This window comes from Oncorhynchus gorbuscha, linkage group LG04 (assembly GCF_021184085.1).
Source record: "Oncorhynchus gorbuscha isolate QuinsamMale2020 ecotype Even-year linkage group LG04, OgorEven_v1.0, whole genome shotgun sequence".
Classification (NCBI taxonomy): domain Eukaryota; kingdom Metazoa; phylum Chordata; class Actinopteri; order Salmoniformes; family Salmonidae; genus Oncorhynchus; species Oncorhynchus gorbuscha.
The window spans coordinates 67615775-67634706 of NC_060176.1; the positions used below are offsets into that span (position 1 = coordinate 67615775).

Consider the following 18932-nt stretch of genomic DNA (forward strand, 5'->3'; position numbering starts at 1 on the left):
ATATATTTTACCCTAACATCTTAGAAATATGTCATATTTTGGTTATTAACTGGTCAGATAACCAGGTTACAATCTGTTCAACCATTACAACCAGTTCTTCTGGTCACTTCCTTTAACAGCCAATATACAGCTGGACCATAATGTTGCTTAAGAACGTCCTTGCAATTAGTTTTGCCCACTAGGCAGTCAAGCCAGCCAGTAGTCAGTAAAATAGACATTTACAGTAGGCAGACAATCCTCCACACAAACAGGCAAGCAGGCATACAGTAGAGCACACATGCATGCATTAAGCAGGCAAGCAAGCAGGCAGACAATCAAAGAAAGCCGGCAGTCCAGGCAGTACAGGGGGGCTCGCAGCCAATCTTTGATCAGATTGAACTGGCCAGTGGCCTTTGGCATCTGAAGGAAAGGCTGAAAGGATCTGACCAGGAGGGGGACTGTGTGTGTGTGTGTGTGTGTGTGTGTGTGTGTGTGTGTGTGTGTGTGTGTGTGTGTGTGTGTGTGTGTGTGTGTGTGTGTGTGTGTGTGTGTGTGTGTGTGTGTGTGTGTGTGTGTGTGTGTGTGTGTGTGTGTGTGTGTGTGTGTGTGTGTGTGAGAAAGAGTGAGCGAGGGAGTAGCGAGGGGAGGAGAGTGGTGGAGTGGAGTTGAGAGAGAGATGGAGGGAGGAGAGCCGAGCACTGTGAGAATTCCTGCTGTGTTAGCATCCACCCAGCAACTCTGTCAATACTGCATACAGCTAAGAAACAGGCAGAGGCCCCTGGTGCTGCATTTGCCGGCTCCGTCAGTGAGAGAGAGCAGCTTCCACAATCCCCCCAATCCGTGTGCTGCTCAAGAGGTTTTTCCCAGGGATAACACACCCACCAGAACCCCGGCCGCTACTGCTGCGTCGGAGGGAGAGGAAGAGACAAGAGGAGAGCTGAACAGTAGATACAGAGTGGGAATACTCTAGAAGAGAGAGACGATCCTGGGGGAGGGACAGGATTCTTGGAAGACTGGGTGTGATAGTATTCTAACTTGCTCCACAGGAAAGGCTGAACACTGGGGCGTTTGACAGACAAGCACTCAGCGGTGCACCTGCTCCACACTAGCTTGTTGGGTAAGACCCTTTTCCTCTTTTACAGTCAGTAGGCCAAGGGCTGATTTTAAGATTGTGCTTGTTTCTGCTGATATGATATCTTAATGTGATGCTCAGTATATCATTAGACTTTACTACTTTCTGTGGTCTGTATCTGGTACAGCACTACGGCCATTCAGCATTATAGAGCCAAGGAAGTAACTCAGTTCTGGGAGCAATGTGGTGCAGTATTATACTGTCACGATGTTCGTAATAATGAGTGGACCAAAGCGCAGCGTGATCTGGGTTCCACATCTTTTATTTCTATGTGAAACTCAAAGCAAAACAATAAATGAACAAATGAAACGTGAAGAAAATGCAGTGCTCACATGCACCACACAAAAACAATATCCCATAACCCACAGGTGGAAAAAATGCTACCTAAGTAGGATCCCCAATTAGAGACAACGATAACCACCTGCCTCTAATTGGGAATCATACAAATCACCAACATAGAAAATATAAACTAGAACAAAAACCCCTAGTCACGCCCTGACCTACTCTACCATAGAGAATACAGGTTTTCTATGGTCAGGAAGTGACATATGCTCAATACTCTGACAAACAGTACACCAATGGACACAAGGCACTTCTCAAACAAGCAAATTCTTACACAGTGGCAAATGTACAGTAAATTACAGTAATCAAAATAAACAGCCATATTAGGTAGAGGAGGTAATTGAGAGATTTTCTGACCTCAAAACAATGACTGGTCCACTAAGGGAGATTGCTCCTATACATTTGTGTATGAGTTGTGATATAATTTATTTGTTTAGCTTTGTGTGTGTGTGTGTGTGTGTGTGTGTGTGTGTGTGTGTGTGTGTGTGTGTGTGTGTGTGTGTGTGTGTGTGTGTGTGTGTGTGTGTGTGTGTGTGTGTGTGTGTGTGTGTGTGTGTGTGTGTGTGTGTGTGTGTGTGTGTGTGTGTGTGTGTGTGTACGCACGCGTGCGCACTCCTGGGAAATGGGTTGTTTTATTCGTTATTTCTGACCATGGAAACATTGGTCCCCTGCAGGAGTGGACATCCCTCTGTAAAAGGCTATTCTGGTTTTCCATGACCTCACAATTCCCTTTGCCTAATTGGGAGGCAAACGCTGAAAGCAGCACCAAAACGCCCTGACACTACATCTCGATAGCGCCAAAGCCTGCTATTCACGGTAACATTTCTTTAATTCTCCATTATTTGTCATATATCTGTTAACTTCAAATGTCCTAATCAGGCTCTATGTTTCATTTCAGTAAATTCAGATCATGTTTCATGTTTGGAGTGGCATTACATGGTTAACACAACTAATTGTAGGTCGCTAGAACTTGTGTGGTATCACGTGGTATCCCTGCCTTATCCCATCAAGTGTACGAATGGTTAGCCTCTGAATTCCACAACAAGTTCAACGACCAGGGGTCTCTTCACAACCAGGGGTTTGTTCACAGTCCCCAAGTCCAGAACAGACTCCTGGTAACACACAGTACTACACGGAGCCATGACTTCATGGAACTCTATTCCACATCAAGTAACTCATGCAAGCAGTAAAATCAGATTTTAAAACAGATAGAACTACACTATATGGAACAACGCTGACTGTAAAGAGACACACACACAGGCACCCACACACGTGCATAGTCACACACACACACATGCACTCTACAAACACGTACATTTTAATATTGTTGTATGGTGGTATTATACACTGAATCTATAAAACATTAGGAACACCTTCATAATATTGAGTTGCACCCCTTTTTGCCCTCAGAACAGCCCCAATTAGATGGGGGCATGGACTCTGCAAGTTGCCGAAAGTGTTCCACAGGGATGCTGGCCCATGTTGACTCCAATGCCTCCCACAGTTGTGTCAAGTTCTTGATACACACAGGAAACTGTTGTGTTTGAAAAAAAACAGCAGCGTTGCAGTTCTTGACACACTCAAACCAGTGCGCCTGGCACCTACTACCATACCCGATTCAAAGGCACTTCAATTTTTTGACTTGCCCATTCATCCTCTGAATGGCACACAAACACAATCCATATCTCAATTATTTCAAGGCTTAAAAATCCTTCTTTAACCTGTCTCCTCCCCTTCATCTACCTTTACTGAAGTTGATTAAACAGGTGACATCAATAAGGGATCATAGCTTTCACCTGGATCCACCTGGTCAGGTAATGTCATGGAGAGAGCAGTGTTCCTAATGTTTTGAACACTCTGTGTACATTTGTGTTGTAGATATGTAGTGGTGTAATGATGTTTCATGATGTACTGTTTTATTTTTTTAAATTGTGTGTATTTTGTGATGTGCTTTAATGTGTCTGGACCCCAGGAAGAGTAACTGCTGCCAAGGTAACAGTTACTCTTCCTGGGATCCGTAATAAATACAAATACAAAATAACCTACCTGACCATGGTAAAAACACATTTCAGACATCAAACATTACATTCCAGAGTTAATGACTTTCACCACCTATTGCATGGAAAGTTCACTGTCTATTAGCCACAGTAGCTACATGGAACTTTGTTCGTCTTGGTCATATACAGCTCTGGAAGAAATGAAGAGACCACTGCAAAATGATTGGTTTCTCTGGTTTTACTCTTTATAGGTATGTGTTTAAAAATGTTGCTTTATTCTATAAACTACTGACAACATTTCTCCCAAATTCCAAATAAAAATATTGACATTTAGAGCATTTATTTGCAGAAAATGACAACTGGTCAAAATACCAAAAATATGCTTTGTTGTCAGACCTAAAATAATGCAAAGAAAATAAGTTCATATTCATTTTTAAACAACACAATACTGATGTTTTAACTTAGGAAGAGTTCAGAAATCAATATTTGGTGGAATAACCCTGATTTTCAATCACAGCTTTCATGCGTCTTGGCATGCTCTCCACCAGTTTTCTTCCAGGACAACCTTGTACGTGGCTTGATTCATGCGTCCTTCACAAAAATGAATCTGCCCGATTCCAGCCTTGCTGAAGCACCCCCAGATCTTCACCGATCTTCCACCAAATGTCACAGTGGGTGCAAGACACTGTGGCTTGTAGGCCTCCCCAGGTCTTGCACCCACTGTGAGATTTGGTGGAGGATCGGTGATGATCTGGGGTTTCTTCAGCAAGGCTGAAATTTGTCTTTGTGAAGGATGCATGAATACATTTTACAGTGAAGAAACAACATTTAAAAAACAATGTTATATTTTGATCTTACCTTACATGTACCTTATGGACAAACAAACGTAAACAAGCAAGCAAGTACAAGACAAACGGGGGATGCACTTAGTCACAATGTATGATGATTGTTTCACATGTTTCTAGAGCCTAGTATTGGGGAATTTATAATACATTCACAGTGTAAAACTGGTAGCCTCTGGAAATAATCAAAAAAAGTAATATAAAGTAACTGTCCAGTGTTTCCAGATTTCTATGAAATAGGACCTATATTTAACAACAATATGAGTTCAATAGTTTTCCTTCCAAAGAAATTGTAATTAAGTATGTTAAAAAGCATATTTTCTGTCTTGGAATGATGTGAGCATACCCCAACCACAGACTGGTGTGGGTGTATACCGGTCATTAAAAAGATTCAAGTGAGTAGACTGGCTCAGCCAATGAGTCAACATGACATCATGTTCTATTAGGAAATAGCAAGCATGTTTTAAATGTTCTGTTTGAGATGCAAGTTTGAGGTGGGATGTTTTTCCACATTTTCTTTCAAATACAAATATAGGATGAGTTAACAAAACTTCTTTCCACCCCTTAACAATTCAAACAATTGTTATTATTTCATCAGCTTTCCAGGGCTTGTTTTTATAGCAATTAAAGCTGAACAACAAGCTAAGTATTTGATCAGCATTGCAGGTTTTACAAGATAACAATAACATTCAAAATGAGGTTAACTCCACAGGCTTGATTAGGCTCAGGACAAACATGGTAAATGCAGCTGTTAAATGTCTCGGACGAAAAGGTTTTTGTTCAAGCGGTGGTTAACACAATCTTGGGACGATCAAGTTTATCTTGTAATTCACAAATCTGCAGTAATGGGGGATAGTTGTTGTGCTACTTTGTCTGGTGGGGTGTTACTTTGTCCTCGGTCCTTATCAGCCGTGGATGTAATCGAGCGGCCTGATTTACCTGCGGAACAGGTGTTAGGTGCATGAGATGTTAAATAACCAACTGAGATGTTAGTTAAGCAATAAGGCAAGATGGGTGTGATATATGGCCAATATACCATGGCAAAGGGCTGTTCTTAAGCACGACGCACGGCGGAGCCCTTAGCGATACAGCCCTTAGCCGTGGTATATTGGCCATATACCACAAACTCCCGAGGTGCCTTATTGCTATTATAAACTGGTTACCAACGTAATTAGAGCAGGAAAAATAAATGTTTTGTCATACCCATGGTATATGGTCTGCTATACCACGGCTTACAACCAATCAGCATTCAAGTCGCAAACCACCCAGTTTATAAATGTAAATAACCAGTTACCTATGCTCGAGGGACAAATGATCATGTTGATTCATGTACAGCATAGAGAAACCACATGCTTACAGACAGAAAACATACACTCTTGCATAGCATTACTGGTGAAGATCTGACCGCATCTACTTTCAAGGTTTACCAGATTACGGTGAAAATGGAACCCTAATGGTTGCTTGAGCCACATGCTTAAGGAACCACAATCATTTCTGATACATATTTACTGAAACTACTGGCCCATGATATCACTGAATGCCTGAGGCAGTGAGGAGTTTGTTAGCGTGTTGTTGTCTCTGTAGGGATAAGGGTCATCTACTGCCTGGCCTGAAGTTTCTGTTTGTGTATTGTCACACCCTGATCTGTTTCACCTGTCTTTGTGATTGTCTCCACCCCCCTCCAGGTGTCACCCATCTGCCCCATTATCCCCTGTGCACAGTGCCTTGCAAAAGTATTCATCTCCCTTGGCGTTTTTGTTGCATTACAACCTGTAATTTAAATGGATTTTTATTTGGATTTCATGTTATGGACATACACAAAGTAGTCCAAACTGGTGAAGGGAAAAACAGAAAGTGGTGTGTGCATATGTATTCACCCCCTTTGCTATGAAGCCCCTAAATAAGATCTGGTGCAACCAATTACCTTCAGAAGTCACATAATTAGTTAAATAAAGTCCACCTGTGTGCAATCTAAGTGTCACATGAAAGGCCCTAGAGTCTGCAAAACCACTAAGCAATGGGCACCACCAAGCAAGCGGCACCATGAAGACCAAGGAGCGCTTCAAACATGTCAGGGACAAAGTTGTGGAGAAGTACAGATTAGGGTTGGGTTATAAAAAAATATCAGAGACTTTGAACATCCCATGGAGCACCATTAAATCCATTATAAATAAATGGAAAGAATATGGCACCACAACAAACCTGCCAAGAGAGGGCTGCCCACCAAACTCACGGACCAGGCAAGGAGGGCATTAATCAGAGATGCACAAAGAGACCAAAGATACCCCTGAAGGAGCTGCAAAGCTCCACAGTGGAGATTGGAGTATCTATCCATAGGACTACTTTAAGCCATACACTCCCCAGAGCTGGGCTTTATGGAAGAGTGACCAGAAAAAAGCCATTGCTTAAAGAAAAAAATAAGCAAACACGTTTGGTGTTTGCCAAAAGGCATGTGGGAGACTCCCCAAACATATGGAAGAAGGTACTCTGGTCAGATGAGACTCAAATTTAGCTTTTTGGCCAACAAAGAAAACACTATGTCTGGTGCAAACCCAACACCTCTCATCACCCCAAGAACATCATCCCCACAGTGAAGCATGGTGGTGGCAGCATCATGTTGAGGGGATGTTTATCATCGGCAAGATCTGGGAAACTGGTCAGAATTGAAGGAATGATGGATGGTGCTAAATACAGGGAAATTCTTGAGGGAAACCTGCTTCAGTCTTCCAGAGATTTGAGACTGGGTCAGAGGTTCACCTTCCAACAGGACAATGACCCTAAGCATACTGCTAAAGCAACACTCAAGTGGTTTAAGGGGAAACATTTGAATGTCTTGGAATGGCCTAGTCAAAGCCCAGACCTCAATCCAATTGAGAATCTGTGGTATGACTTAAAGATTGCTGTACACCAGCGGAACCCATCCAACTTGAAGGAGCTGGAGCAGTTTGGCCTCGAAGAATGGGCAAAACTCAGAGTGGCTAGATGTGCCAAGCTTAACATACCCCAAGAGACTTGCAGCTGTAATTGCTGCAAAAGGTGTCTCTACAACGTATTGACATTGGGGGAGTGAACAGTTATGCACACTCAAGTTCTTTTCTTTTTTGTCTTATTTCTTGTTTGTTCCACAATAAGACATATTTTGCATCTTCAACGTGGTAGGCATGCTGTGCAAATCAAATGATACAAACCCCCCAAAAATCTATTTTAATTCCAGGTTGTAAGGCAACAAAATAGGAAAAATGCCAAGGGGGTGAATACTTTCGCAAGCCACTGTATTTATACCTGTGTTCTCTGTTTGTCTGTTGCCAGTTTGTCTTGTTTGTCAAGCCAACCAGCGTTTTTGTGTCAGCTCCTGCTTTTCCCCAGTCTCTCTTTTTTTGTCCTCCTGGTTTTGACCATTGCCAGTCCTGACCCTGTACCCACCCGCCTGACCACTCTGCCTACCATCCTGTACCTTTTCCACACCTCTGGGTTACAGACCTCTGCTTGACCTGACCCTGAGCCTGCCTGCCTGCTGTCCTGTACCTTTGCCCCACCTCTGGGTTACCGACCTCTGCCTGACCTGACCCTGAGCCTGCCTGCTGTCCTGTACCTTCGCCTCTGTTGCTGTAATAAACATTGTTACTTCGACACGGTCTGCATCTGGGTCTTACCTTGATACCTGACAGTGTATCAGTAGTCTGTTTAGAAACACAGTGTGTTTACCTGGGCTGTTCAAAGAAAAGTAAAGACCCTTTTCTGAGTGATTGATGTGGCTAACGATAGACAGCTGCCTCTGATTGAGAACCACACCCGGCCAAACACAAAGAAATAGAAAACATAGAAATAAAGAAACTAGAATGCCCAACCTAGTCACACCCTGGCCTAACCAAAATAGAGAATAAAAAGCCTCTCTATGGCCAGGGCGTGACACTATCGGAATTGATTCTGATCCTCAGAATTTAACATTGGTTTCACACAGATCCATTCTTGGGGTGGGTGTGTGGGGGGAAACTACCTAAGGGTTGTGCCACAATGGCTAATTCCCTGCTACATTCCAGTAAAACGTATTACATTTGTGGAGAAAAGTGAGTGAAACTGACAGCTTGTTTGCAGGAAGGATTATTAGCACTGCTTGGGGACAGGCCCAACGGTGAGCGAATGGAATCTGCGTCATATGTTGAGGACCAAATCTGCTTAACCTGACTTTGGGTTAGTACAAAATACAAAACGTTCATTCAATTTTAATTTGTATTGTAAATATTGATATGAGAAGATAGAGTGCACTTCCGTCTTCATGAAGTGTTTAAACCTTCATAGGTTTCTTCATAGGGAAACATCCTTCTCATGACAAAATGGCATTTTGAAATGTGTTTGTTGTTGTCGAGCCATTGAGATTGGTGAAGCTATAAAATGAGTGTAGAAAATAATTAGTGGTTGCCATGACATTTTCACAGTTCGTGTAGAGAAAAAACAGATACCCACATTCTGCCCAAAAGCACTAGGCTATCCCAGTTATTTAGCTTGCTCCGGTTCTATATTACCTTTAAAAAGATGACTAAAGTGACTCTTGATAATTCCATGCTGCAAAACTTTAAACTTCTTGAATGTTTTTGTGATCCTTTTGAATTGATTTTATTGTGAAGTCTATACACTCATATACTTTCAATGTAGCAGTATGACAACGATGACATGACACAGACATTTCTTACTGTGTGAAATGTTTCATGATTCAAAAGAGAGATCTTTCCATGTCTCACTTGGTCTCTGGAACTTTAATCACTTCTCCATTCAAAAGTGCAAGCTTTTTTCTTTTTTTTTACTTCAAGGACATTAAGATGTGCTCTGAATATCAAGTACTTTCTTTAGTGCACCCCGAAGTGTGGCTTGCTATTGCTAACGAATCCCACTGCATTGTGTGATATACCTGTCATCCAGTGAATGCTTGTTTCTCTAGTACTGCTCTCATATTCATATCAACAGCTGTATTGCAACAGTGGGTTGAAATATCACAAGCTCTGGCAGGGGTGTGTGGGCATGTGTGGCAGCAAAACAAAAGTGGTTTTGAAACTCATGGGGCCTCTGCCTACATTCAAAACACAATGACGTGAAAGTTAAAGGTGCAAAGGCTGTTAATGGTTAACAACACTTACAGGGCCTTCAGAAAGTATTCATACCTCTTTACTTATTACACATTTTGTTATTTGCTTTGCCACATTTTTTGCAGTATTACTTTAGTGACTTGTTAGGAAGGATGTCTGTATCTTTGTAGTGACTTGGTGTATTGATACACCATCCAAAGTGTAATTAATAACTTCACCATGATCAAAGGAATATTCAATGTCTGCTTTTTTATTTTTACCCATCTACCATCTACAGTTGAAGACAGAAGTTTACATACACTTAGTTTGGATTCCTTACAACTTGTTTTTCAACCACGCCACAAATTTCTTGTTAACAAACTGTAGTTTTGGCAAGTCGGTTAGGACATCTACTTTGTGCATTACACAAGTCATTTTTCCAACAATTGTTTACAGACAGATTATTTCACTTATAATTCATTGCATCACAATTCCAGTGGGTCAGAAGTTAACATACACTAAGTTGACTGTGCCTTTAAACAGCTTGGAAAATTCCAGAAAATTATGTCATGGCTTTAGAAGCTTCTGACAGGCTAATTGACAAAATTTGAGTCAATTGGAGGTGTACCTGTGGATGTATTTCAAGGCCTACCTTCAAACTCAGTGCCTCTTTGCTTGACACCATGGGAAAATGAAAAGAAATCAGCCAAGACCTCAGAAAAAAATTCCACAAGTCTGGTTCATCCTTGGGAGCAATTTCCAAACGCCTGAAGGTACCACATTCATCTGTACAAACAATAGTACACACGTATAAACACCATGGGACCACGCAGCTGTCATACCGATCAGGAAGGAGACACGTTCTGTCTCCTAGAGATGAACTTACTTCGGTGCGAAAAGTGCAAATCAATCCCAGAACAACAGCAAAGGACTTGCCCAGAACAACAGCAAAGATGCTGGAGGAAACAGGTACAAAAGTATCTATATCCACAGTAAAACGAGTCCTATGTCAACATAACCTGATAGGCCTCTCAGCAAGGAAGAAGCCACTGCTCCAAAACCACCATTAAAAAGCCAGACTATGGTTTGCAACTGCACATGGGGACAAAGATTGTACCTTTTGGAGAATTGTCATCTGGTTGGATTAAACAAAAATTGAGCTGTTTGGCCATAATGACCATCGTTATGTTTGGAGGAAAAAGGGGAGGCTTTCAACCCGAAGAACACCATCCCAACCATGAAGCACGGGGGTGGCAGCATCATGTTGTGGGGGTGCTTTGCTGTAGAAGGGACTGGTGCACTTCACAAAATAGATGGCATCATGAGAAAGGAAAATTATGTGGATATATTGACGCAACATCTCAAGACATCAGTCAGGAAGTTAAAGCTTGGTTGCAAATGGGTCTTACAAATAGACAATGACCCCAAGCATACTTCCAAAGTTGTGGCAAAATGGCTTAAGGACAACAAAGTCAAGGTATTGGAGTGGCCATCACAAAGCCCTGACCTCAATCCTATAGAAAATTTGTTGGCAGAACTGAAAAAGCATGTGCGAGCAATGAGGCCTACAAACCTGACTCAGTTACACCAGCTCTGTCAGGAGGAATGGGCTAAAATTCATCCAATTTATTGTGGGAAGCTTGTGGAAGGCTACCTTAAATGTTTGACCCAAGTTAAACAATTTAAAGGCAATTCTACCAATTACTTATTGAGTGGAGGTAAACTTCTGACCCACTGGGAATGTGATGAAAGACATAAAAGCTGAAATTAATCATTCTCTCTATTATTCTAACATTTCACATTCTTAAAATAAAGTGGTGATCCTAACTGACCTAAGACATGGAATATTTACAAGGATTAAATGTCAGGAATGGTGACAAAATGAGTTTAAATTTAATTGGCTAAGGTGTATGTAAACTTCCGACTTCAACTGTATATCTTTGCGAGGCATTGGAAAACTTCCCTGGTCTTTGTGGTTCTATCCACGTTTGAAATTCACTGCTCGACTGAGGGACCTTACAGATAATTGTATATGTAGGCTACAGAGATGAGGTAGTCATTAAAAACCACTATTATTGCACACAGGATGAGTCAATGCAACTTATTATGTAACTTGTTAAGCCCATGTTTTACTCCTGAACTTATTTAAGCTTGCAATAACAAAGGGTTAAATACTTATTGACTCAAGACATTTCAGCTTTTCATATTTAATTCATTTGTAAAAATGTCTAAAAACATAATTCCACTTTTACATTATGCGGTATCGTGTGTAGGCCAGTGACACAAAATCTTAACTTAATCAATTTTAAATTCAGGCTGTAACAACAAAATGTGGAAGAAGTCAAGGGATGTGAATACTTTCTGAAGGCACAGTATGTATGTAACATTAAGTAACAATGTATGTCGGAAATGTTATCAATTAACATGATTAACACTATTACCTTCTCTTCAAGGGCATTTGGACACACACACACACACACACACACACACACACACACACACACACACACACACACACACACACACACACACACACACACACACACACACACACACACACACACACACACACACACACACACACACACACACACACACACTCATTAGATTCATAGTAGAGAGACAGTAAGTATTGGGGAGGAGTGAACTACATGTAGTTCAACTAGTAATTTAACTGCATTTTGAAGTAGCTTGGTGGTAGTTGAACTCAATTCAAATCTAGGTAGTGTTTTCAGTAGTTAATTACTTTTTTGCCATGTAGTGGTGTAGCTAACTATTAGAAATACACACTACTTTTTTGGCTAAAATAAAATATGAGTGAAGTAGGCAAGAATTTACTTTCTTTTTCAGCATTAGACCTGCATAATTCTCACTTGAAATATAATTTTAGTTTTTAATAGGCTAAATTACACATTATGTTAACATCTGACTACAGAGTGATCTGGTCATGCAATTGTAGTCTATGACATTTCTGATTCAGATATGATAATTGTTTAGTTCAGTAAACAATAATTTCTTAAAGTTAGTAACTGTAGCTTAACTTCTTCCAGTGTGAAGTAATTGGTAGCTTTGTAAACTGTATTTTCAAAGTAGGTTCCCCAACACTGAAGACAAGTGTAGAAAACAAGGGACAACCTTTTCTCAGCCTTACATTGTTACCAAGTGTTGCTGGAGGGCAGAGCACACAGGAATAGTACTAGAAGCTGCTTAGTTCTATACCACCTCAAAGAACCAAGTTAGGGCCTTGACGGACAATTACACACCCTCTCCTTTTCAAATGGCAGTTGAAAATGCCATTGAGAGCACTGTGGATGGTGCTGTGAATGCTAATGGTTGTTAATGAGTGCTAGGCTAGCCCTTTAACTACCACAGTGGCCTTTCCAGGACTTTGTCCATGTTTCTCAGCATCATGACTGGCATCATGAATGCATAGTAGTTCATTGAACCATTTCTAAGCCATGGTTGATATAAGTGGCTAATCTTCACGTGATATTATCTCAATTTCTTCGGAAAATTATGAAAATATAAAGTTTTCCTAATGTTGATATCAACTATTTGGTATCCTTAGGCAAACTCACAAACTGTATGTATTTCAATGACTAAAAGGGATAGTGGTTCACAAATGCAAACACACCACACACACACCACTTTATACAGAGGAACTCTAAAAAACACAAGTAGTCATGTGAGAAACTTTTAGAACTGTGTAGTCAGCCTGGTCTCATAGAATAGACGTAAAATTTAGCTAACTTTAGCCACCTAGCCACCGACAACAATTGGAATTCCTAACATATCATAGGTTTGGCAAATTTGTAACATATTGTACAAATTGGAATGTATTACTTATTGTATGAAGTGCAATTTGTAACATATCATATGAAATGGAAGATGGACATCCACAAATGAATGCATACATTATGAAACGTAACATATCATACTAATTTACATTTACTATGTTGAGTCTACCCCTGAGTCCTGGTTGGTGTAGTAGTGCTGTTTGATGGTTGGGCTTTTGTAATCTCCCAATTTCTCCCTCGACCAGCCTCCACTGGGCTTTTCAGCCACTCAGCTTTGTTCACTCTTCCTTCTCCCAGGTGGTGATGTGGGAGAGCTGATGTCTACAATGGCTGACCTGGATCTGCACCTGCACATACTGATACCCCCGTTTCAACACTGTCGTGGTTACCTCCCGACCCAGCAGCCCAACCCCAGGATCTGACCTCGTCTCTTCCTCACCTCCCCTGGGCTTCCTCCAGCCAGGCCTCCTGGATCTACCTTGGGCCCATAATGGGAGGATGCCTCTCCAAAAGCAAGCCAGGTGAACACTATCTCCACCAACCCACTGTTCTCCTTCCCTCCGTCCTACCCCCGTCCTCCTCATCTCCGTCCTACCCCCGTTCTCCTACTCTCTATCCTACCCCCGTTCTCCTCCTCTCTGTCCTACCCCCCCCCCCGTTCTCCTCCTTTCCGTCCTACCTCGGTTCTCCTTCCCTCCATCCTAGCCTCTGTTCTTCTTCTCTCCGTCCTACACCCCTGTTCTTCTTCTCTCCGTCCTACCCCCCCGTTCTCCTTCCCTCCGTCCTACACCCGTTCTCCGTCCCTCCGTCCTACCCCCGTTCTCCTTCTCTCCGTCCTACCCTCTGTTCTCCTTCCCTCCATCCTACCCTCTGTTCTCCTTCCCTCCGTCCTGCTCCCGTTCTCCTTCCCTCTGTCCTACCTTCTGTTCTCCTTCCCTCCATCCTACCCTCTGCTCTCCTTCCCTCCATCCTGCCCATGTTCTCCTTCCCTCCGTTCAACCCCGTTCTCATCCTCTCCATCCTACCCCCATTCTCCTTCCCTCTATCCCACCCTCTGTTTTCCTTCCCTCTGTCCTACCCCGTTCTCCTTCTCTCCGTCCTACCCCCGTCCTCCTCCTCTTCGTCCTACCCCCCGTTCTCCTCCTCTCCATCCTACCCCCCTTTCTCCTTCCCTCCATCCTACCCCCGTTCTCCTTCCCTCCGTCCTACCCCCATTCTCCTTCCCTCAGTCCTAGCCCCGTTCTCCTTCCCTCCGTCCTACCCGCGTTCTCCTTCCCTCCGTCCTATCCCCGTTCTCCTCTTCTCTGTCCTACCCCCCGTTCTCCTTCCCTCCATCCTACCCCCATTCTCCTTCCCTCAGTCCTATCCCCCATTCTCCTTCCCTCCGTCCTACCCTCTGTTCTCCTTCCCTTCGTCCTACCCTCTGTTCTCCTTCCCTCTGTCCTACCTTCTGTTCTCCTTCCCTCCATCCTACCCTCTGCTCTCCTTCCCTCCATCCTGCCCCCGTTCTCCTTCCCTCCGTCCAACCCCGTTCTCATCCTCTCCATCCTACCCCCATTCTCCTTCCCTCTATCCCACCCTCTGTTTTCCTTCCCTCTGTCCTACCCCGTTCTCCTTCTCTCCGTCCTACCCGCGTTCTCCTTCCCTCCGTCCTATCCCCGTTCTCCTCTTCTCTGTCCTACCCCCCCGTTCTCCTTCCCTCCGTCCTACCCCCATTCTCCTTCCCTCAGTCCTATCCCCCATTCTCCTTCCCTCCGTCCTACCCTCTGTTCTCCTTCCCTTCGTCCTACCCTCTGTTCTCCTTCCCTCTGTCCTACCCCCATTCTTCTCCTCTCCGTCCTACCCCCGTCCTCCTTCCCTCTGTCCTACCCTCTGTTCTCCTTCCCTCCGTCCTACTTCCTGTTCTCCTTCTGTCTGTCCTACCCCTTTCCAAATCCTGGAATAATTGGCATTTGTTCGCCAGCTATACAGTATATAGGTCATACAAACCCCTCTCCTGACTGCCTTTGTAGCATGGCGATTTGTGAAGGAGGAATTTTAATGCTCTCAATGGCATTGCCTTCAAGAGGATTACATAGTCAAATTTGAGTTTTAAACGTATGGCACAACGTATAACTGTTTCAAAGCAAACATATCACTGTTGCAATGCAGTCAGCTTGTTGAAGGCTGTGGTAGGTCCTGTAATCAAGCACATTACGTTTTTTATATCTTTGCTTGCTCCTAAAGCTTTGACTTAATAGTGCTTTAGCTCTTATGGAGAGCGGTTTAAAAAACCAAAACAAATTAAACATAATTTTCACAAAAACAACCACTGCAATACCACACTGGCAGCTAGTATGAATAAAGTGGAGGAGATAGGGAGCTTGTCTCCAGTTCTATAGGGGCGACTTTAGAGGGTGCTGCGATGGAACAGAGGCCCCTCACTGTAAAATGTCTAATTGGTCTTTAAGAAACAAGTGGGACCCTGAACGGAACCTTGGACACAGCAGGGATGAGCACCAATATAGTTTAGAAACTAAACCAGACAAAAACTTTTACACAATGTTAGATAAATACACGTTTTTAATGTAGAATACAATATCACACCATCATTACTGTGTAAGTATTCCTGTAAGTACAATGTAAAAAGTATTGTAATTACTTAAACTGTACCTAGCGCTAAGTTAAGGGTTAGGGCTAGGGAAAATCCAGAGAAAATTGAAATCATAAAGCAATTACATGAAGATGATACTGAACATTTCTGAAAAGTGTGGGCTTAGTCAAAACATTGATGCACACTGTGAGTTTCTGCAGTCAGTGAAAAGCAGATTGGTACCTAATTTGACAAATACATTTGACATGATCCCTACAGGTGTGTTAGTGGCAGCTGACTACTCAATTTGATCCAATAAAATAGTTTAGCAACATAGAGTCAAGTAAACCCAACATAGTTTCTAAGACTAGGAATATTATAAAGGCATCAGTGCCCACTCAAAGGGATTAAGCACATGATGCCTCTGAATGGAAAAACAGAAGGGAGAAAAGAACTGGGAATGAGTGTGTGAGAGAGGGGATGAAGTGATAACATATGACAAAGTGAGAGAATGCAGCAGGAGTATCTCTTCCTTACTTGACAAGTATGTTTCTCCTGAGGTGTACAATTCACTCAGTTTTGCTGTCAATAAATCATATTGCTCTTTGGTGCATTGGACAATCTCAGTGGAGAGATTGATCCCTTAACTAGGCAGGAATAATCCAAAAACAAAGAAGCTTGCATTTCTAGAAGAAATGGTGCTATATAGAACCACAAATCAGCTTTGTTTTTCAGCAGTGTGTATGAATGTAAAATTACACTTTGTACATGTAATATACAGTACAAAAGTAAGAGCAACTACACATTGTGGACAAAGAAGTAATAGGTTTTTAGGACCGCGTCATCTCACATAGTTTACAAGTCATTGACAAATAAACCCCTGTCCAGGAGAAGGTGAGGTGAACCAAAATATACACTTTATGCTTTTTTAATGATAATTTATAAAAACAAAATGCTCATGTACATGAATGGGTGGTGCTGCTTACTTTAGATTCAATGAATTAACAAATTATTGAATTAATTCATTACTGTGCAATTATCATGCATTTGATATATACAGTGAGCTCCAAAAGTATTGTGACAGTGACACATGTTTTGTTGTTTTGGCTCTTTACTCCAGCACTTTGAATTTGAGATTATACAATGGCTAGGAAGTTAAAGTGCAGACTGTAAGGTTTAATTTGAGGGTATTTCCTTCCATATTCGGTGAACCGTTTCGAAATTACATACATTTTTGTACATAGTCCCCCCATTTTAGGGGACCGAAAGTATTGGGCCAAATTCAGTTATGTGTATTAAAGTAGTCAAAAGTTTAGTATTTGGTCCCCTAAAACAGGGAGACTAGAGCCAAAACAACAACAAATGTGTCACTGTCCCAATACTTGGAGCTCACTATACATCAATCAACATTCTGACTTCAGCATGGAGCATATGGTTGAGTAAGCTATCAATTTATGGATTCAGAATTGCCCCGGTCAGTGGATGTGATTTTATGATCTGAGAATCAAAAGAAAAGAGAATATCGAAATTTAAAATATCCCTATATCAAATCTAATACACAATGTGTATTCTCTTACATAAGGTCCTCGTTGAAGATCCCATATGAGTCTGGGGATGGATGCCTCTCCCCCTTTTCTCTCCTGTGATTGCAGTCACTCTCATGATTTTCCATTGATTTTAATTAAGACTCGCTCAGCAGGTCAAAATTCCAGCCAGATTATCGTGTAGGAACTGGAGGGTCAGCACATTTCTACTGCCGAAGAGATAAATCTGGCTGCAGTGAAAACGGGTTGCACAACCACCTCTTCAAATGCAGAAATACAAACACCAGAGGCAACTTATCAGATGTCATCAAATGCCTCAGGGCGCCTCACAACAAATAAACCCAAACATCCACTTAGGCCTGTCCTTGTGTATGTGTGTTATTTCAGCAAATATCAAATGCATGGTGTAGTGATCCTAAATATATGCTATAAAGCTCTCAAGATTGCCACAGTAAATTTGCCCCATGTTTTTTTTTATCTCATAAAGTATTTTCATGGTCATGTCAGTTCCATTCGATGCAGAACTCTTCTCCGTGGGGAGTCTGTCGCTGAGCGCTGCAATCAAAGGAAACATTTACATGAGTATCAGTGGCTGCTGAAGACTTAAAGTTGAGGAGGATGATGGGTAAAAGTTGTGAACTAAAAACAAGGGAATACATTATTTTTTTTTAAATGTAAGTGACTGGGCAAACATCAGCCTGAAAAGGGTGTTGTTTTCCTCGTGGTCTGTGATCTGTATTCTGCATTTTTGCTAAAGGTCTGTGGTCTGTGTTCTGCAGTATTGCTACTGGTCTGTGGTCTGTGTTCTGCAGTATTGCTACTGGTCTGTGGTCTGTGTCCTGCAGTTTTGCTAATGGTCTGTGGTCTGTGTCCTGCAGTTGAGGTGAAGGTGGAGCTAACCCTTCTGGGCAAAGAAAAGGATCCAGGTGTGAAGTCCGCCAATGGAAAGGCAAGCCCCTTTTCTGACTGCAGACCCAACGGAGCACTGGAACACTGCTCCGATGAGGACTCCGCCGCTGCCGCCCCCCTCAGGCTCTACAAACCCCGTGATTACCTGGAGGCCTCCGTGTGTCATGTCAAGGACCTGGAAAATGGACAGTAAGGCCAAACAAAAGACAATGTACAGTGCATTCGGAAAGTATTCACACTCGTTGACTTTTTCCACATTTTGTTACGTTGCAGCTTTATTCTAAAATTGATCAAAATGTTTTTCCTTATCAATCTACAAACAATACCCCATAATGCAAATGTGAAAACAGGTTTTTAGATTACATTTTTAAAAGTATTAAAAATGAACAAAAATACCTTATTTACATAAGTATTCAGACCCTTTGCTATGAGACTTGAAATTGAGCTCATCCAGTTTTGGTGGATCCAGTTTCCATTGATCATCCTTGAGATGTTTCTACAACATGATTGGAGTCCACCAGTGGTAAATTCAATTGATTGGACATGATTTGGAAAGGGGCGCACCTGTCTATACAGTGGGGCAAAAAGGTATTTAGTCAGCCAACAATTGTGCAAGTTCTCCCACTTAAAAAGATGAGAGAGGCCTGTAATTTTCAACATTGGTACACTTCAACTATGACTGACAAAATTAGAAAAAGAATTCCAGAAAATCACATTGTAGGATTTGTTATGAATTATATTTGCAAATTATGGTGGAA

At 42.1% G+C, this 18932-nt stretch overlaps 1 protein-coding gene across 1 annotated transcript in view; it reads left to right on the forward strand.

Moving 5' to 3' along the window:
* Window positions 1-691: 691 nt before the first annotated feature.
* LOC124033397 (apoptosis-inducing factor 3-like) overlaps window positions 692-18932 on the forward strand; it is a 35564-nt gene continuing 17323 nt past the window's right edge. Inside the window, exons 1-3 of the mRNA XM_046345421.1 lie at window positions 692-1096; window positions 13447-13670; window positions 18144-18363. Of these exons, the coding sequence (XP_046201377.1) occupies window positions 13640-13670; window positions 18144-18363 (251 nt within the window). The 5' untranslated portion in view covers window positions 692-1096; window positions 13447-13639. The remainder of the gene's footprint in view (window positions 1097-13446; window positions 13671-18143; window positions 18364-18932) is intronic.